At 35.9% G+C, this 22,098-nt stretch overlaps 1 protein-coding gene across 1 annotated transcript; it reads right to left on the minus strand.

Annotated features, from left to right (window-relative positions):
- Positions 1–10,812: 10,812 nt before the first annotated feature.
- LOC131022544 (glycerol-3-phosphate acyltransferase 1-like) lies at positions 10,813–15,761 on the minus strand. The gene is made up of 2 exons (XM_057952051.1): positions 14,791–15,761; positions 10,813–11,803 (listed from the first exon to the last, which is right to left on the minus strand). Exons 1-2 carry the CDS (start codon positions 15,415–15,417, stop codon positions 10,922–10,924), a joined length of 1,509 nt encoding a protein of 502 aa, XP_057808034.1. The 5' UTR covers positions 15,418–15,761; the 3' UTR covers positions 10,813–10,921.
- Positions 15,762–22,098: the final 6,337 nt, after the last annotated feature.

Raw genomic sequence — 22,098 nt, forward strand, 5'->3', positions numbered from 1 at the left:
CTGCTTCGTCCCGTTTCCTCTTTTTTTGAGTTCTTGAGCTTGTTTCTTCGATTCTTGCACCCGAAACACTTGAAACTCGATTCTTGGATCTTTATTACCCATATTTAGCTTCTAAAACACTCAAATCTATAACAAAATAGTTAAAATTATACCCAAACATAATATCACAAAAGAATATACAACTCAAACCAAAATGTATCACAAATAGGTATAATCCTAACACTTTAAGTACTAGAAAACAATATAAATGAGTGTTTATCACTAATTAAAGAAGAATACAATAAAATATTAAATTGGTTATATAGTCTTCTTTGTATGCGACACGATAATGATAAACGTAAGTAAATCGAACAAGAAGACTAAAATTAGTTAATTAGTTTGTCTCATTTATAATGTCATTTTCTAAAAATAATAGTATGTGATTTCTATTCAATTTATCAAATAAATAATTTATATCCATATTTTATATTTTTAACACCTTATTCTTAATCTTCGTGTTTATTTCTATTATACCTTTATACATGGTACATAGAATGTATAAAATATCTGAATAGAAACTACAACTAACCATTTTCCTTTTAAGTTATAGATATTTAATGTTAATACGCGCTTAAGAACACCTACAGTGGATGGCTCGATCGCACCCACTTGAGTCACCCACTGATCGTGTCCTCCACTATGGCCATGAAGGACTCGAGGGAGACCCGATTTATCGGGTGAGACTCGTTCTCTTTTTTCCTCCATGCGTGTAGTACATGCACAGAAAATAAAAATCAAACTAAAAATAAAAAATCTGAACTTACCTGGTTTACGGCGCCATTGAAGGAGGAAGAAGAAATGAAGTGGAGCGCAACATTGAAGAAAGGAAGAAGAAAGTAGTTTAGGGTTTTACTATAATTGGGCTTTCAATATTTGGGCTTTTAACTTTAATTAATTTTAATTTAAAATTATAATTAGGTTAAAAATATTTGGACTTCTATTTTAAATGAGTAGTAAAGAAAAACTGAAAATGTTTGGGCTTGTATTTTTATTGTAATTTTTTTTAATTTTTAAATTTATACTATTTAAATTTTAGTAATTTAAATTAATGCAATTTTAATTTGAAGTAATTTGTGTTATGTAAATTTGTGCAATTAAAATTTAAATAAAAAAAATATAAAAATTAAAACTAAAAAAATCAAATCAGCTATCAAGTCACCCCAATGTAACTTTCTTAATCCAATATGGTTCCCATTCTATCAGATCAGTTATCAAGTTATTTCCATTGTGAATGTTCTGATGAGACAAATATTCCATGTTTAAGTTGACGCGGACAGAAAAGGACAACTTGGCCGGCTATATCGAAAAAAATTAATGGGCGTTGAATAATTTGAAACCACACTTGATTGCATAAAAGATTCAATTTACAATATTACAATTAATTTGACTTCAATCTGAATTTTGAAGGTTCGATGATTATATCCACTCGTTGAAAGCATGGGAATCTCTTTAGTGAAGTCATTTCTTGCATCACCTATTAACTAAAGTTGGATTAGAATACTAACTACATTTGATCTACATTAAATGCTAATTTGGAATTTGAATAATCAAAGCTAAAAATGAAGTTAGATATATTCTAATGAGTAACGCTAAACAGCCACATTGTGGCTACCCACAATTTACTTAAGTAGAAAATAATTTAATTTATTTAACTTAGTTTTTTAAAATAAAAATAAGATTTAGTTATTTTATCATATTCTCTACATTATAGTTATTTTTTTGCAATTTTTTGGTAACCTTTTTATTTTAATTAAAAAATAAATAAAAAATAAAAAATGCAAAATTTTTTTAGAAAAATAAGTATAATGTAAAGAATATAATAAAATAACTAAATCCTATTTTTATTTAAAAAAATAAATTAAATAAATCAAGATTATTCTTATTATATTAGTGTGTGGGTGGCCACAATATTGCTGCATAGATTTATACTATTCTAATATATATAGAAAGGTTCCACGGAAAATACTAAATATTTAGAGAATAGAGAATTCGTTAGAAAATAGTGAATAAGAATTTTTATGAACAAATCCATATACCATATGAACAAGTATTTTTGTTTGAGTTCGAATACTGAAATGAGCAAGATTTTCACCATATTTACTAGATACGTCTATTCGTAGGATTTATTGATTTATTCATTATTCTCCATTATGTCGAAAGATATAATTCTCCATGAAATCTAATCCTACATATGGGGGGGGGGGGAGGTTCATTAGAGAACGCTATATTGAGATAATGAAGAATGAATTTGTGACCTTCCGTATAAGTCAATAATTTTTCCGAATAAATTAAGGTTTCACATGAACAGACATTTCCATCTAGGTTCAAATCCTTGAGGGGACATGTTTTTAACATATTAAATAGATACGTCTGTTTATGAGTTTTATTGATTTAGTCAAAAAAATTATTGATTTATTCGCCATTCTCCATTCTCTAAATATATAGTAGCATTTTTCATAGAACAACACCATATATATATATATAAAAGAAGAAGAACAATTGACTACATTTAAAACACAATTTTCAATTAAATCAAAACAATGACTTGTACCTTAAAAAAAGGAAAAAGGCACAGTTTTGTAGGAAGTAGTAGTCGCCAGTTTGTTAAGTTGTTTTATAATTTTTTTACTCAATTTCCAATTATATCCTTGCAATTGAATTAAATTATATTTACTTTGCTTTATATATATATAAAGATAAAGATTATAGTAATAATCCTATAACTTATTTAATAAATTAGTGATCATATTACCCATTGAATTTGATCTTTTTCTCAAACGTACAACAATAAGAACATCTTCATTTAAGAGCCCCTTTAGGGGCTATATGGAAAGGGTCCTCACTTAAGAACTGTTGGGAACCTTGTGGAATATCCTAATCCTTGTTTTGATGATACCAAAATTCATAGGACTTAACTGTAATAGACTAGAATCGTTTTTGAACTCAAGTGTTAGAGTTCGTTTCTAGTTTAGCTTGTAGTGTCGAAGACTGAAGACTGAAGAACGAAGGACTGAAGACTGAAGACTGCAGATACCAACTGAAGTATCAGTTGAAGACTGATTACTTAATGCGCGCAATGGACTGATACTAAAGTCAAGTATCAGTTGAACATTCCTTCTCGGACTGATCTTCCAACGTTCAGAGTAAGCCACGTACTCACAAAGTACAACCGCATTAAATGCAGAGATCTCAGGATCTTATCTCTGCAGAGGTCATTCCTATCTGGTGGTTACTTTTCAGAGACGTCACATCTCCTATCCATCAAAGAGAGCCGTTTCCACCCAGACAAGGAACCTCGAAGATTGAAGCTTCAGCCCAAATTCGAATTGCTCTCCAACGGAAGAAATCTTGAGGACGATCTACGCCAACGGATCTATTCAAGAGTTCTCCTACAAATAGCGCTCGAGGATCACTCAACCTTCACCGATTCAACGACATAAGCTGAAGCTCTGCCGAAATTGCTACTCAGCCTAAAGCTTAATCTCCCCAAAGCTTGAATCGAAGAAGAGAATTCCAAAGCCAAAATCAGTCACTGCTGATTACACACATTCTCTTAAACCTTAGGCAAACCTCTGTTTACCCAGAAGCCAAAGGTCAAACTTGCTTCATAGAACTTGTTCTTTGTAATTATAGTTGGCACTCGTTCAAACCTCCTCCCCAAAAGAGTGTTTGAGTGATTCGGAGTTCAGGAAGGTACTCTGACTCTGAGTGAGAAGTCTTAGCACGGGTTATGTTGAGCAGAGAAATCCGACGCGAGTGAAGCGTGGGTCCTGAAGAAGGATTTTCTTCAGTGGTACGGTTGTGTGCACCCGGCAAGCACATGGTTTGGTTTGCAGTGCACCTGTTAAGCACTTGCGGAGTGGATTGTTGGTCTGATCAACCAACCGTGGATGTAGGAAAGGGTTTTTCCGAACCACGTAAAAGTCTCTGTGTTGTTTACAGTTTTCAGCTTTACGTTCTTACTTGTGTTATTTCAATTGATAAACTTAATACTGATTAACTGCAAAGAGAAACCGAATAACCAACAACGTGCTCCACCGAGACTATTGCGAAACTAAGTTTAATTTCCGTTGCGTATGATATCAGTCTGACTGATCTATCTTCTGATAGTCAGGAAGAGTGTTATCATCTCTGTTTTAGCAAACTCGACTGAAGCCCTTACTTGCATCAGTTAAGTTCCAGCAACTTAACTGATAACTCTTTACTGAAGAGCTTTTAGTATCAGTCGTCAACCCTGTTTGGTCAAAACTGATTTCAGTAAAACAAGCATCTTTGTTTGCATGTAAAGTTTCGTTTTGATCTCTGACTGAGATCCCTCTGATTGAGGATTTGCTAAATATAGCCCATAGGTGTATTCCCCCCCCCCATACACCTATTCGAGACCCTCAGGACCTAACAAGAACCTCATCCTTCACGGTGGGAGTTCTTAAATTCATTTTTATTTTTTCAAAATAAATGTATTTTAAAATTAAAACAAATATTAGATTTTGAAATTGTGATTTTATTAAATTTATATTTCAACATTACATTAATTTTAAAAAATTATAATAATTAAAAAATAAAATTGTATTTATTTAATATTTTTTACAATATGCGTGTGCACAACATACGCTTCATATAAATTGCCCCAATCCGGCTCGCGTTAAAGAACCCCTTCTTGAGCATTATAGACGCGGGAGCAATAGCAAGCTCGTTGGGGTGCAGCTCGAGCCGGCCGAACGAGCTGCATTGGAATTGTCCTAAATGCGGTCACGATATATTTATATATTATCACAATTTAAAAAGAGAAAACATTAAAAGAAGTCGAGATAGTATATATTAAAATTGTGAATAATTGATATAGGGTAATAAATGATGCAACACTTTTTTTTTCAGAAATAGTTATATGAACATGGTTTTGACGAGTGTTCGTCCATGTTTTTGTACCTAACTTGATATGTATAAGTAAATATACGTACACACAACTCCTCTCATTGACTGCCCCTTCACCTCAATGTTTTCTTGTTTTGACTTTCTCCATTTATATTTCTGCCATTAATTCGTTACTCTTCGTTTCACTTTATCATCTTGAAAATTAACACCCACATTAAATCCTGCGCCCCAGTTAAGGGTTAATTGCATATAATATCACGAACTTTGCCCGAAATTTATTTTTCCCACGATCTTTAGAAATTCTATTTTTTATCAAATACTTTGACACTTGTTTAATCTCCCCACGATTTTTTTTCCGATGACCGGAAAAATGAGATAACAGTGACGTGAATTTAATTTTACACATAACACTGACGTGGAATATATATGAATTTTAAATTACACATATAATATTAAATCATAATAGAAAGCCCTAATTTCTTTTAATTTCTCATTTTTATTGGGCAAAAGGAAATTAAATTAAGATTGCTTTTGGCGCTGGAAAAAACGATTGCTTTCCTTTCCACTACCTCTGTTGAAGGGTTACTCTCCAGACCAGTGTGGAAGTCTTCATGTCGAGGTCTTTCAAACCAGTGGCGCCGATTACTCGCTGATTGTTGGCGCCGATTGCTTCGTGTTTCCAGTCTTCCAAATCAGTGCGCCGATTGCTGAAACGAAGGTTTTAATGTTTAAACTTAAACACATCGTTTAATTTATCGGAATAGCGTGTGCCGGTGAGCCACATCAGCGTCACGACGATTCCAATTTGAGGGTAAAAAAAATCGTAGGGAAATTGAACAAATGTCAAAGTATTTGATAAAAAATGAAATTTTTAAAGATCGTGGGGAAAATGGATTTCGGGTAAAAGTTCGTGATATTATATGCAATTAACCTTAGTTTTAAATACCATTTATTAATTAGTATTTCAAATTGATCTTATTTCTTTATTCATAGCAACATAAGTATGCCTGAAAAAACTCCACGACTACTTTCCTTTTACAAGAGAAGCACGATGACTCAAAATTAAAGTGACATCATTTGGCTCACCACATCACAATTCAGTCGTCGAAAAAGAGATTAGAATATTGACACAAATGGAAAATATTGGATAGATTTAATAAATTTTAAATATTCGTATATAATTAATAAAATGTGACGTGGTGATTTCCTTTAGGTTTGACACGTTGAGGTAGTAAACAACCAACTCTGACGTTAAGGTGTTAAAGGCGATAGGGGTGTCAACGTTGGGGCATTGGTACTTAACTCGCTAATAAAATTAAAATTTGATATCAAATTTATTATTTAGAAAGTGGTCTAATTTTTTAATATAACATGTGTCTAAACATAGATATAATATCACTTGTATAAGGAGTAACTATAATTATATAAATCAGATTTATTGTATAAAATAGTTTTCTATTAATTTGGTATGGAAAATAATGAATTTAAAAAAAATGAATTTGTGAAAATTATGAGATTCGAATCCTGACTAATTATCTCAACACATATTTTTTAAATATTAATAGACATGTAAAGATATCTGAAATTAATTTAATACAAATAAAAAATAATTGTATGTAAACATAAAAATACATACATTAATTCAAAATAAAAAATTATTATATTTAGAAAGCAACAATAATTTTGAACAAATTCAGTCATATATAATTTTCTTTATCTATTATAACTTTTGATTCAATAAAAATAGATAATTTTATTTATAAATATAAATTATTTTATGTATTACAACTTTAAATTTTCATAACTTGTTTATGTTAAATTTATTTTTTATATATTATATATCAAATTAAAGTTCATTTCATAAGCTTTAATTTAATATGTACATTACATATTTTATCTAGCACATAATTACTTTGATATCTCTCTTGGGATAAGACACGATAGATAAAATGTGAGATGTGTATCGTATATAAAGTGAGACTAATAATATATCTCAATGTTTGGTAGATCAAGATTAAAATATAGATATTATGAATTAGTTGTTTGGTATCCTAGATTAAATAAGTAAATTACAATTATATCCTTTTACAAATTTAAATCTTTTATAAATTTAAATAAATAAAAATTGAAAACATTTTTAAAAAATCGGTCAACAGTCAACACCCACCACCCCTTCACCATTTTCTCTCTCCACCCCCATTTCACAATTTTTCTCACCATCCCATTGTCGCTCTTCACATTTTTCTTTCTCTGATTTCTAATTTTTTAGCTCAATACTTCTTTACACTCTCTCCCAAATCTTGATCCCACAAAAACCCAAACACCTCCCTCCAATTCTCGCCGATCCCACCAAAAACCATAATTCTTTAACGTGATTTCTGCAACCAATTTTTCTTACAAAATCCACTCATTCGTAAAAATCGGTTCTTGAGAAAAAACTGTGTCAATGTCGGCAAAATTCTTCCCGCTGAGATGGGAGAGCACCGGCGATAGGTTTGGGTGCGCATTCGAAACAGGTGTCAAATTGGGATCGAAATGAAGCAGATCTGATCTGCATTGGTTTGAGATTTTGGGGTATTATTTTTTAGTTTCAATCGCCGGGAGTTTCTTCTGCAAAAGCTTGCCAAATTGTCGGCGGGACATAGTAGAAATGGGTAGCTGAATTTCTTGGGTGAATTTTGAAGGAAAAATTAGAGGGCAATTAAGGCAGAATTTAGCTTTTGATAAATGCTAGTATTATGCTAGCAACGGTATCGGCGGGGAGGGGGGGGGGGGGGGGGGGGGGGATCGGTTGGGTAATATAGATGGAACAGCGAAAAGTCACCGGGCCAAGCCTTTCTTCCGGGCTTCGTGGGATGTGTATCCAGACACCAAACACCCGTATAAGTCCGTTTACCTTTGCTCATATGGCTTCAACCAATGCACCAAACACAATATATTGAATTTGTTTTGTAACTACTCATTTTTTTTTCAATTTCAATTATATCCTTGCAATTGAATTAAATTATATTTACTTTGCTTTATATATATATATAAAGATAAAGATTATACTAATACTCCTATAACTTATTAATAAATTAGTGATCATATTACCCATTGAATTTGATCTTTTTCTCAAACGTACAATAATAAGAGCATCTCCATTTAAGAGCCACTTTAGGGGTTCTATGGAAAGGGTCCTCACTTAAGAACCTCATCCTTCACGGTGGGAGTTCTTAAATCGGGCTCTATTAAATTTATTTTTATTTTTTCAAAATAAATGTATTTTAAAATTAAAACAAATATTAGATTTTGAAATAATGATTTTATTAAATTTATATTTCAACATTACATTAATTTAAAAAAATTATAATAATTAAAAAATAAAATTTTATTTATTTAATATTTTTTACAATATGCATGTGCACAACATACGCTTCATATAAATTACCCTAATCCGGCTCGCGTTAAAGAACCTCTTCTTGAGCATTCTAGACGCGGGAGCAATAGCAAGCTCGCTGGAGCGCAGCTCGAGCCGGCCAAACGAGCTGCATTGGAATTGTCCTAAATGTGGTCACAATATATTTATATATTATCACAATTTAAAAAGAGAAAACATTAAAAGAAGTCGAGATAGTATATATTAAAATTGTGAATAATTCATATAGGGTAATAAATGATGCAACACAATTTTTTTCAAAAATAGTTGTATGAACATGGTTTTGACGAGTGTTCGCCCATGTTTTTGTACCTAACTTGATATGTATAAGTAAATATACGTACACACAACTCCTCTCATTGGCTGCCCGTTTACCTCAATGTTTTCTTGTTTTGACTTTCTCCATTTATATTTCTGCCATTAATTCCTTACTCTTCGTTTCACTTTATCATCTTGAAAATTATGCTCACTACATCCACATTAAATCCTGCAACATTAGTATGCCTGAAAAAACTCCACGACTACTTTCCTTTTACAAGAGAGGCACGATGACTCAAAATTAAAGTGACATCATTTGGCTCACCACGTCACAATTCATTCGTCGAAAAAGAGATTAGAATATTGACACAAATGGAAAAGATTGGATAGATTTAATAAATTTTAAATATTCGTATATAATTAATAAAATGTATAAAGTTTAGGATATATATGATTTTTTTTAATGTAGCCATTTGCTAGGTCCTATTACGGGTTGGGTCATTCATGCGACCTAACCCAAACTAACATTGACCGAAATTCAACTCGAACCTGATTCAACCTACAATCTAGTGGGCTGATGACTCTAGTTCAATCTAACCTTGATCCAAATTCGTATTCGAGTCAAGTTCGAGTCGAGGTGACCCGCGGGCCGCAGACACGCAAGTGCGCCTCTACAACATATATATCCAAAAAAAAAAAAAAACTAGAAAACTTCCACCAGTCGGGCTATTCTTAATTATAACCATAATATTTTTTTTTTGAGTTTGCTCAACTTTGCTGAAAAATGTTGCCATCAAGATGCACAAACAACATCGTGTGTGTGTGTATATATATATATATATATATATATATATATATATATATATATATATATACACTAGTGTGTTACCCGTCGAAATTCGACGGGACATCACTTTAAAATATAATTTTTGAGTATTTTGTTTGTTAATTATCGTGATGATATATAGATACACTGTACGTTTTATGTGATTTCATCCGTTGTCCAACTTCTAGTGGGACATTGATTTCTTTATCATATTCTCGAACAATAACTGATACAATTGTTAGTGGTATGTAAAACATATTAGATACAACGTTAAGCAATATAATTGCATAAATTGGCTTTTAAAAAACGAAAAAAACTAAAATAAAACTGAAAAAATTTCCTTACTCGTTGACCATTAATCCGTAATTAGTTTCTGGACCATTAATCCGTAATTTACTTAGGAAAACCAAAAGCAAAAATACTCAAAAGGACTAACTACACAACAACTTGCTAACGAGGCAATTGACAACATCTTCAAAAGCAAGCAACACAACACTCCTTTCCAACTCTTCTAGAAAGCCTTGCTATAAATTCGAATAAAGCCATTTGATATACTTATAATGAGTTAAAGCCTGTTTCAGAAATGAAAGGCATGGCATAGACATCTTTTAGCAATTCAGTTTAATTAAAGCTAGAATCTACAATACCCCTCAAAAGCTCTGGCTCAAAACGGTGGGGTGGTATTAGGTATTGAAATGAAACTTCCATTTAATGATCGCATTTTTCGTTCCAAGAACTGTGGAAACCTATTCAACTTCCTTGTTCTATGAAACTTTTCATCATTCTGATGTGCAACCTTAGTTCTAACATGGTACAATTGACATGAGGCCCATAATGCTTAGTTATCCGTGAATCACCTTGGCAACTATATGCAAATCAAAGATATTTGCCTTTTTTCATGCTCCCAACGAACAGCTTTAGTGGTAGATATAAGATTATGCTGAGAAAAGGCAGAAAGAGGAGTTTGAATGTTCTTATGCTGAGATTCGTAATGATGTTTATAAGATTATCCAATACTCATGCAAGAAAGTGGCTCAACAAAAGAACATATCAATAAAGTTTTGAGATTTTGGACAACTTTTCTTGAGCCAATGCTGGGAATTCACTCCAGGCCACATTGCTCTTTGGCATGCTGCCACCAAGCATCAAATGAAATGATGAAGAATACCGTCACATGCACAATTGAAGGTGAAGATAGTCCCCATGCCGATGTTCCTATCACAAGCTTGAAGCAATGCACAAGCTGGAGAAAATCTCTGAGATTCGTGAGATCAACTGAGATTGGAATTGGAATGTAGACCGATTCGTGAATCTGTAGATGGACAGGAGAGGGAGATTGTTTCCTAATTTGAATGCTGAGATGAAGGGCGAGTAAAATTAGCAAGGAGATCTGCGGAGATTGAAGAATTTGCGGAGCGAGAGAATATAATTGCTGATAAACTACCAACAACATTAGTCTATTCCAACCAAAAAAAGAAAAAAAAATGATTAATACAATATTGCATGATCTATGAATTCTTGGTCTCCTTCTTCTTGACCACCCCATCGTTCCCAACCAGCATCAAATACTTATCCTTCCTCGTCAAATTGGTGCACTCAAACCCTAGCGATGCCCCCAACTCCCTTTGTATATAATTCGCCACCTCGTGCGCCGTCCTCCCCCCGGCGCACGTCAGCTGCCTCGGCACCTTCTCCAGGATCCGAATGCCGTACACCGGCCTCGGATTCATGAGGAAGAAGATCGGGTCCAACCACTTCATTCCGCCGGCCGTCGTGCCATAGAACATCCCCACCTCCGTGTCCACCGCCACCGGCACGATCTCGTCGGCGACATCCGTGAACAGCGAGCTGAACCGGAGCAGGTACGGCTCCCGACACGTCGTCCCCTCGGGGCACACCACCAAGTCGCCCTCCGCCAGCAGCCGCTGCATCGTCGCGCCGTCGCGCCACCGATCGCGCGTCAGCCGCACCGTACGGATTGGCGCCATGATCTCCGACATCTTGCTCAGGCTGTAGGTCACGGCGGTGAGGGGCTTGCGGAGGGCAGTGCTAAGAAAGACCGGATCGAGGAGGGTGCGGTGGCTGCACACGTAGAGGACGCCCCCGCCGTCGGCGGACGGTGGTGGCGCGGCACCGAAGACACGGAGGTCGATGCCGGTGGCGGTGCCGAGGAGGATGGAGAGGTGGTAGGGGAGGCAGATGCCAATGAAGAGGCGGAAGACGGCAAGGAGGATCCCAAACGGGAGCCACAAGAACATCGCGAGCGACGCCGCCGGCGTCGGAAGGAACGCCAGCCGGCCGTCGTGGAAGACTAGGGGTTTTGGGTATCGGCTTCTTGGCATTATTGCGCTGCTTTTGGCGTTGTCTTCTCTTGTTATGACATATGATTCCTTTTCAAATTAGACCACGTAAACAGTGAGGTTTAGGGTTCAATTCTCTTAATTAATTTTTTATATATATAAAAATAAAACCAAGATTCCTTGTATTAGAATATCTAAGGTACAAATATCATTGGACTTTAATTCATTAATTTGATTTTGTTAATGAAAGTTAATTGATTTCGAAACCTTTGTCCGGATGTGGCAGGTCTAGGGTTTAATTCTCGATTACTTTTATATTTTCTTTATCCTCATATTATATGCATATTTTTCATTTTTAGTTTAATTACCAAATTAATTCATACTCTATTTTTGAATAGAGTAGTGCTATTCATACATATTATGTATGTACATAATAAGATATTTTAGTAATTTTACATAATTAGTTATTAAGACAACATTAATGTGGATTAAGTGAATTGGTATTTTACATTTATAGCCTTAGGCGAGAAATAAGATTAGATTATCAAAAATAGAAATTCAAATGTCAAAAGTTCAATTCAATATCTTTCCCTAATGATTAAACATTTCTTTCCCATAATTAAATTAACGTAACAAATTACGCCAATTTAACCCACTAAATTTTACTCCATATTTTAACTTAGTTTTATATTCTGTACTTAGAAAAAAATTCCAACTTAATTCTATCTTTCAAACATCCAATTACATATTGATATAGTATGTGATATTTATCAATTTAAATTCCCATATATCAAAGAATATTCATTGTTTGTTGTTGACCTATCTCCATAAATTAATTTAACTAATTACACTAATATGTTTATTTAGCATTTTTTGTAAACTATATTTTTTGAATAAAAAATGTACAATATTATATCACAATTAATTTGATAGAGAAAATTTATCATAATTTATATTTGGCAGACTTAATATGATGAATTATTATTTTATGTAATATAGTTTGGTTTCTTATGGTAACACTAGTAATTAGGTGGTCTTCTGTAAAACCGACTTCACAATGACACTACTTCAACATACAATGACACTTAAAGTAGTGTCATTGTATGTTTCATTGTGAAGCCAATTTCACGGTGAAACCGATTTCACATGAGTTTTGTGTTAAGACTTTTGATTAATTTCTTATGCTTTTATACACTTTAGTATAAAATAATAAATTTAATCTATCTATACTATATTAAAAAGGTAGTTTCCAATTTAAAATCAATTTCAAAATTGAGTGGCAATTTTGTAGTTGCAATAAAATTGAAGGTTTATGTTTAAACTATATATTTTTATTTTCATTTTCATTTTCTTTAACTTCTTATTTATTACATTTCTTTCCAAAATTGTGAAATTCGATTAATTATAAAATATTAAATATGCATATCAAATTCGATTAATTTTATGAAAATATTTGATTTAAAATGTAAAAATTAAATTTGTTTAAATATTAAAGTTTTATAAATTTCTCTCTCATCTCTCATCTTTTTTTGAATAAATATATTTTAAATTTTTTAACTTTTTTGTGCCTTTCGTAAAATTAATTTTTATAATTGTAAATTCTTCTTTATTTTTTTATTTCTTTAATATTTAATTCAAATATATTCAGTTAAAATTCATTTTATATAAATATAAAACTATAAAATAGTTTCTGTGCATTGCACGGGGTGCAAATGCTAGTACTAATATATATACTACAGTGAAATATTTATCAAAATTGTACTATTTTATAATTATATTCATTTTTTCTATAACTCTATGTATCTAATTATTTTGTGCACTATACTCTATATTTTAAATAAATTATAATATAGTACTAAGGTGACATAATTCTCAAAACTTAGTATTTCTTTTCTAGCTATAATATTTTTAAAATTTTAACTTTCATATATCTTTCTATAAACTATGGATATATAGGGTATTGAGCCCTCAGCGATAGCCGGTGAGTGTCGGATGCCACGTGCGGTTGAGTGCCCCCTATTATTTTATTTATGTAATATAGTGCATAAATAAAAGTTTGAAAATATTCAAACAATTATAGTGTTTAATTTTCCTATAATTTTATAAGTTTATGCAATATAGTTCAGAATTAAGAAATTAATAATAACATATGATACTAGCTAGGTGATATAATTCGTGAGACCACATTATTAATTATATTATTATATTTTAAAATCTTATCATTTTATGCACTAAAGATACATTGTTATACCCTTGAAGGATGAACGTCGAGCCACGGGTCACAGACCACGAGTACGGTGTGGGACCACATGTACCCCCTATTATCTTATTATTTTATAAAATTTATATAGTGTATAATTATAAAATAATTGGACCATATAATGAAGGTGTGACAATATTCACAAAATTATTGTGGTAAATTTTACAATTATAATTTCAATTACATTTCTAGGTGATGATATGATTTCAGTTTCCCTAATACCTTACAAAGTATTGCACCACACTATAGTTTATATATATATATATATATATATATATAATTAAACAATGTTGTGAATGTATGACAATATTCTTACTATTACATCCAATTCAATTTTTTTTATTCTTTGTTTTCAATTTCAATAATACCTTATAGTTTTTTGTTTTTGGCGCTAGCTATACTATATTTTTATAAATTAACCAGACAACGTAACCAATCTATTATATTACAATAAATTATTATCTTAGTTATATTCCTTTCAATTTCATAACTTATAGTGTTAATTTCATTATTATATTATAGTTTTGGATACCCTAGCTAATATATTACAGACTAAATTTTCACAAATTAATAATTAATTAGTTTTAACTTAAAAATTAGATAGTATAATTAATTAATAATATCCATCATCCAAAAATTATAACGATTAGTTCATAAAAGAAATTGTTGCATATCTGTTAATGTTAGTTAGATTTTTAAGGAATATATATCTATTATTTAGATAATTTTACCCTTATAACTTATATTTATTTACATTAATATCATCGCAAATGCACCAAAACCAGTAATAAAGGAGCGAAATTTGATTTACGCGTACCTTGCAGAGAGAGATCATGAAATGATCATGAAGCGTGGAGGCTCCGATGCCGACATCGGGCCTCTTGTCGCCGAACATCTCCTTCACAGCTCTGTGCTTCACGACCAAGCCGGCGGGCGAGACCAAGCCGGTGAAGAATTCTCCGGCGCAGCGGAGCTCGGTCCCGACGACCGAATCGACGGCAAGATACTCCTTTAGGAAGTGCTCCACCATGACCCTGGGCACGGCGGTGAAGACGGCCCTATATCCGGCGGAATCCAGGGCCGCGAAGGCGTGGAGGTTGAGGTTCTCGAGGTAGAATTTCGGCAGCACCGCTCTCGAGACGCTCTCGGCGTCGCGCTGCCGCATGCCGCAGAACGTGATGAAGATCATGGCGCGCATCTTGGTCTCGTAGTCGAGGAGGAGGAGGAGCGGGCACGAGAGGAGGAGGAGGAGGGCGCGGAGGGGGCCGCCGCCCTCGAAGGCGACGAGCATGAAGTAGGGGAAGAAGGAGGGCGATCGCAGGAGGCAGCGGTGGATGTCGCAGACGAGCGACACCCGGCCCCCGCGGGGGCTGAATTTGGAGAGGCTGGGGTGCGGCGGCGGAGGGGGGCGGATTTCTTGAGCTTCATAGTGGCTTTGTAGCATCGGTCGGTTCGGCCGGCCGACCAACCGAGACTGGAGGCCGCGCAGCAGCAGCAGTAAGGTTACAGGTGAGGCGGCGGTAAAGGAGAGTGTGTACAGGTGGCTGTGTGAGGCGTCTCCCTGGTCTGGAATTGGGTTGGGGGCGATTAGAGGCGCGCATGAGAGGGAGATAATTATGAATTGGGTTAGGTTTTGGGAATTGGGGTGGCTCAAGAATTCTCCGCCACAGACTGTATGCAATATCGATTCTGTAGAATGAGCAATTACTACTTTACTTATTAATCTTTGTTTCCCAAGAATACCTTAGTCCAAAGCATGGGAATGAAAAGCATTGTCTTAAACGAAGGAAAGAGAAAAAATTACATTTAATTTTTTGGAAGAAATAATATCGCTTCTTATTAGCTCAGGATTAATTTTATTTAGCTCATGATATTGGAAATTCGTGAAACTATCTTCATTCTTATTTTCTTTGAAAAGTTTAGGCAAAACTAAATGAAATTATAGGTAAAGAAAAACAGTAGATCATTGAGCATGACATAGCGAGAAATCAAAAGGTCAAAAACTAATGAATCCATGGAATCATGAATTAATATTAAATAAAATATACATGCATTAATACATTGGATTGGAGAGATTAATTGCATCCACAACTTATGTCTGCATTGAGAAATTAAATATTCGGGCTTTTGGTGTCATCTAGAGCTATAAATGAGGACTATAACTATTTTTTTTTTTTTTAACATTTACAATTCTATTTTAGGCCCAAAATCAAATATTCGAGCTTTTGGTGTCATCTAGAGCCCGTTGCTAACGTGGTTGTGCCATCAAAATTTGAAGCCCCTTTAAATGGCATCAAAACTAGGGGTGTAATCGAGCCGAGCCGAGCCGAATAGTGTCTTGTTCAAGCTTGGCTCGTTTAGCTAATCGAGCTGTTTAATTAATTATCGATCGAGCTTTAATCGAGTCGAATACAGTGCCGAGCCTAATCGAGCTTTTTAAATTTAAATATTTATTTAAAATTTTAGTTATTTTCCTAATACATAAGTTAATTTTTAAATATATAAGTTATTTTATTCACAAAAATATAATATATTTACTATTTTCTTGTAAATAAATTATATTAGTTAGATACTTAATCCAAATATTACTACATATAGTGTTTTTAAGATAAATCACTTCACGAGCTTGTTCACGAGCTAACGAGCCGAGCATCGTCATGTTCAAGCTTGGCTTGTTTAGCTAAACGAGCTGTTCATTAAATTATCGAACGAGCTTTTATCGAGTCGAACGTCGAATAGCTCACGAGTAGCTTGACTCGTTTACAGCCCTAATCAAAACAAATATATAGTCTTTCAAATATGCTATCATCATGCTCGTCATCTCCAACCCTTAAAAAAAATACAAAAAAGAAAGAACAAAAAAATTGCCAAAAAATTGACATGGCATGGCCACATCAGCAATAGGCTCTAGGTGGCACCAAAAACCCGAATAATTGATTTTGGACTCGAATAGGAGTGTAAATGTTAAAAAAAATTATAGTGTTCATTTTTAAGTTTCATAACATATAGTCATTTTTTGAAAATTACGGTCTTATATTAACCCTTAGGTCCACTTTATGCTAGTATAATAAAAGCACTTATCGTGATATACTCCATAGAGTTTTTTTAAAAAAAAACATTGATGAAATTGTTTCTTTTTACTTATTTTTAGTTTTTAGAGGATATCTTAGTGAAAAATATTGTGATTTTTTAGCCGTGAAACATTTGGGAACATATAGCTATAATTCAAGCAAATTCCTATTATAAATGTTGAGATAACTAAAAAAACTGGCAAATTTTATTTTCTTATTTATTTTAAGGGTGTAAAATTATTTAATAAAATAAATTTTAAGACATACTCCATATAATAAGTTATTTGACTTGACTCGTTCATCCATGTATCATCAGCATAGTAGTAGGAGTATATCATATATAGATTCTATAAAAATTAACAATACATATGTTGGAAATATGGTTTTGACCATATGTGAATTTAATTATTTAATTAAATATTTGTTATTTAATTGAGATAATTGTTGGATGTTAATCTACGTTTCGAGTAGATGAACGTGGTATACTTGAAGTCTCAAAACCGATTTCCGGTGAGTGAGATATTGTATATCGAAGTTTGGATGTTGAGTAGTGGAATAACACTTGGAAGTGTTGGGCGAACTGGGCTCTTGTTGACCCAACTGAGCTTGTCTCCAGCCCAACCATCGAAGCCCACCAAGGTCAGCCCAGGGCTGCAAAGAGTGGCAATGGCAGTTTCAAAACTGCACAACACTTTGAATGATGAAATTGAAGGAAAATCAATTTGCAGCTTACAATTCAAATAGATTTGAATTGTGTAACATCCATAACAACTCTTTGCTATTGATTGTGCTTTAATCCTCCATATGTGTGAGAGTTGCCTATAAATAGGCATCTAGAGCAACGCATTAAGAAGTAGGAGAGATACTAGAATACACTGCATACTTCCCTCACATCATTTGCATAAACACTCAGTTCTTGATCCTATTCCGTTCGCCGGAGCTCGTCGGATTGTGGTGCTACATCCAACGAGACGTCGCCGTTTTACCTTTGGGGAAGATTCGCCAACACCGTGAGCACTACCGGGGCGATAATCTTCTTGCGGGAAGAGATTCATCTCGACTCGGCGTTCCCTGTTCACCCTTTCTCATTCCAGTGCAGAGCAGCGAAGTCACTCTAGAGCAGAACCGTTTTTCAGAGCAGAGAAGTCCCTCCAGAGCAGCGAGTTCCTACAGGCCAGAACAGCGAGTTCCTCCAGGCCAGAGCAGCGAGTTCCTCCAGACTTCCAGAGCAACGAGTTCTCCCAGAGCAGAGAAGTTCTTCCAGAGAGCCGACTCTTTCCAGAGCAGAACCGACTTCCTCCCAGAGCAGCGAGTTCAGATCAGACCCGTTCCAAACTCCGAGCCCCAGTCTCTAACAATATTGTTGGAAATATGGTTTTGACCATATGTGAATTTAATTATTTAATTAAATATTTGTTATTTAATTGAAATAATTGTTGGATGTTAATCTACGTTTCGAGTAGATGAACGTGGTATATTTGAAGTCTCAAAACCGATTTCCGGTGAGTGAGATATTGTATATCGAAGTTTAGATGTTGAGTAGTGGAATAACACTTGGAAGTGTTGGGCGAACTGGGCTCTTGTTGACCCAACTGAGCTTGTCTCCAGCCCAACCATCGAAGCCCACCAAGGTCAGCCCAGGGCTGCAATGAGTGGCAATGGCAGTTTCAAAACTGCACAACACTTTGAATGATGAAATTGAAGGAAAATCAATTTGCAGCTTACAATTCAAATAGATTTGAATTGTGTAACATCCATAACAGCTCTTTGCTATTGATTGTGCTTTAATCCTCCATATGTGTGAGAGTTGCCTATAAATAGGCATCTAGAGCAACGCATTAAGAAGTAGGAGAGATACTAGAATACACTACATACTTCCCTCACGTCATTTGCATAAACACTCAGTTCTTGATCCTATTCCGTTCGCCGGAGCTCGTCGGATTGTGGTGCTACATCCAACGAGACGTCGCCATTTTACCTTTGGGGAAGATTCGCCAACACCGTGAGCACTACCGGGGCGATAATCTTCTTGCGGGAAGAGATTCATCTCGACTCGGCGTTCCCTGTTCACCTTTTCTCTTTCCAGTGCAGAGCAGCGAAGTCACTCCAGAGCAGAACCGTTTTTCAGAGCAGAGAAGTCCCTCCAGAGCAGCGAGTTCCTACAGGCCAGAACAGCGAGTTCCTCCAGGCCAGAGCAACGAGTTCCTCCTGGCCAGAGCAGCGAGTTCCTCCAGACTTCCAGAGCAACGAGTTCTCCCAGAGCAGAGAAGTTCTTCCAGAGAGCCTACTCTTTCCGGAGCAGAACCGACTTCCTCCCAGAGCAGCGAGTTCAGATCAGACCCGTTCCAAACTCCGAGCCCCAGTCTCTAACAATCGCAAGAAGATTATTCGCTTCTGCCGCACGTTCGAGTTTGGATTTTTAATTTACATTAAAATTTCAAAACTTAAAACCTTTGCTTGGAGAAATGGCGTCCACCATCCCTGCTGCCGGCACCGCCACCAACGGCTCCACCGCCTCTGCCACCATTGGCTCAACCTCATCCGCCACCATTGGCTCCACTGCCTCCGCTACTATCGGCTCCGCCTCGTCCACCTTCTTCGGCTCATCCTTTGGCTCAACGGGTGGTTCCACTTCCACCATGGCCCCGTTGCAAACGTCGAGGACGTTGGGTCTTGCCGAGAAACCCTCCATTTTCTCGGGTAAGAACTTCAAGTACTGGCAAGAAAAGATGTTGTTCTACCTCACAACCGTGGGGTTTGCCGGTTTATTGACGGAGGATGCGCCTCCAACCCCGAGTGAAGAGGAGACGAGCTTCGAGGTTCGTGCCGGGTATGCGAATTGGTGCCAAGGCGACTACTTGTGCCGCAACACCGTTCTCATGTCCTTGGATGAGCGGCTCTACAACGTCTTCAAGGTCCATAAGACCGCGAAAGAGGTGTGGGGGGCACTTGATCTCAAATATCAAGTGGAAACGACGAATACTACAAAGTATGTCGTCGCCAAGTGATTGGACTACAAGATGGTCGACTCCCGCTCCGTGATGGACCAAGTGGAAGAGTTCCAAACTCTCTCACATGAAGTTCAAGCCGAAGGAATGCCCTTGGCGGATGCGCTACTTGTAGCGATCATCATCGAGAAGTTGCCTCCAAGTTGGAGGAGCTTTCAAAACCTTTTGAAGCATGAGCGCTCGGAGATGTCCGTGGCAAATTTGGTGTCAAAGCTTCAAATGGAGGATCACGTGAGGAGTCGTGATCAAAAGGGCAAAGCGCCGATGGATGCAAAGGCCAATCTCACCGAGAAAGGCGGTCCTTCCAACAAGCGTGGTCGCCCTAACCCCAACAACAAGGGCAAAGGGAAACAAGGTGGAGGCCAACCATCAAAGTTTGATGGTGTATGTTACAATTGTGACAAACATGGTCACATGGCTAAGGTTTTCCGTAAGCCCAAGCGGAAGAAGACGAAGAACAACGTCAACAATGTCGAGAAGGATTTCGACGATTGGGACCAAGATGACCTTGCGGCGATGATTTCCGAGGTGAATCATGTTGATAGCCCAAATGCTTGGTTCGTGGATACCGGCGCTACCGTCCACATTTGCATCAATCGTGAGTTGTTCCACAACTACAAAGAAGTGGAAAACAAGACGATCATGGAGGCTAGCGAGCGGACTTCTCAAGTCCTTGGCATGGGAGATGTGGTACTTCAACTCACTTCAGGCGTGGAGATCACCTTGAAGGACGTGCTACATGTTCCCACCATCCGAAAGAATTTGATTTCGGGCATTAAGCTCACTAAGAAAGATTTTGAATTGTTTTTCAAAGCTGATTGTGTTGTAATTCGCAAGTGGGGAAAGTTCCTTGGGAAAGGCTATGCCTCCGAAGGGCTTTTCAAACTTGGCGTGAGAGCTTGTAAGCCTGCCAAGGCAACTATCAATAAGAAAGAATCTACTTCTTCTGCTTACTTGATTGAGTGTTCCGATTTATGGCATTGTAGACTTGGACATGTTAATCTAAATGCTATAAAAAGACTAGTAAAAATGAATTTACTAAAAATTGATGAATATAACTCACAAGAGAAATGTGAAGTTTGTGTTGAAGCCAAAATGGCTAAGTTGCTATTTAAATCGGTTGAAAGGAGCACTAAACCATTAGAACTAATTCACACTGACGTTTGTGATTTAAAGTTTGTGCAAACTAGAGGCGGTAAGAAGTACTTTATCACCTTTATAGACGATTGCACAAGGTATTGTTACCTTTACTTACTGAAAAGTAAAGATGAGGCTATTGAAGCTTTTAAGAACTTCAAAAATGAAGCCGAGAATCAACTTGGATGTCGAATTAAGATGGTTCGAAGTGATAGAGGTGGAGAATATGTAGCTCCGTTTGTCAGGCTTTGTACTTATCTATAGTACCATCAGATTTGTACTTCTTCTTTAGGATCCATTTGCATCCTAAAGCTTTACTTCCAGGTGGTAGATCCACTAACACCCAAGTATGATTCTGCATAATGGAATCAATTTCAATATCTATGGCTTCTTTCCATAGAGCTGCATCAGAGCCAGACAAAGCTTCTTTGATCGTCACCGGTTCGCCGTCTAACATTAAGACAACATAATCCCGTCCATAGACCTTAGCTTTTCTAACTCGTTCCCCACGTCTTGGTTCTACATCCACAGGGTTAGACCTTGGTCTTTTCCTATTAGGTGGTACAGGATTAGAACTTGTGGCATCATCTACTTGTGTAGAACTACTAGCTACGTCTAGAGGTTTAGAACTCGTAGCTTCACACTCAACTCCATTGTTTGAGTTAGATACAACCTTATCCTTATTGGGATAGATATTTTCAAAGAATATAGCATTCCTTGATTCTATCGTTGTCCCTACATGCATATCGGGTATCTCCGATTTGTGTACTATGAAACGATAGGCGGTAAGAAGTACTTTATCACCACAAAAGGGCCAAGACGTCAAGGTTCCACCCCATCAACAACCGCAGTCCTTTCTCCGATGACATCCTGGCGAATACTCTGCCAAGAAGCTACAAACCCATTTCT

Source organism: Salvia miltiorrhiza, chromosome 4, assembly GCF_028751815.1.
Source record: "Salvia miltiorrhiza cultivar Shanhuang (shh) chromosome 4, IMPLAD_Smil_shh, whole genome shotgun sequence".
In the NCBI taxonomy this organism is placed as follows: domain Eukaryota; kingdom Viridiplantae; phylum Streptophyta; class Magnoliopsida; order Lamiales; family Lamiaceae; genus Salvia; species Salvia miltiorrhiza.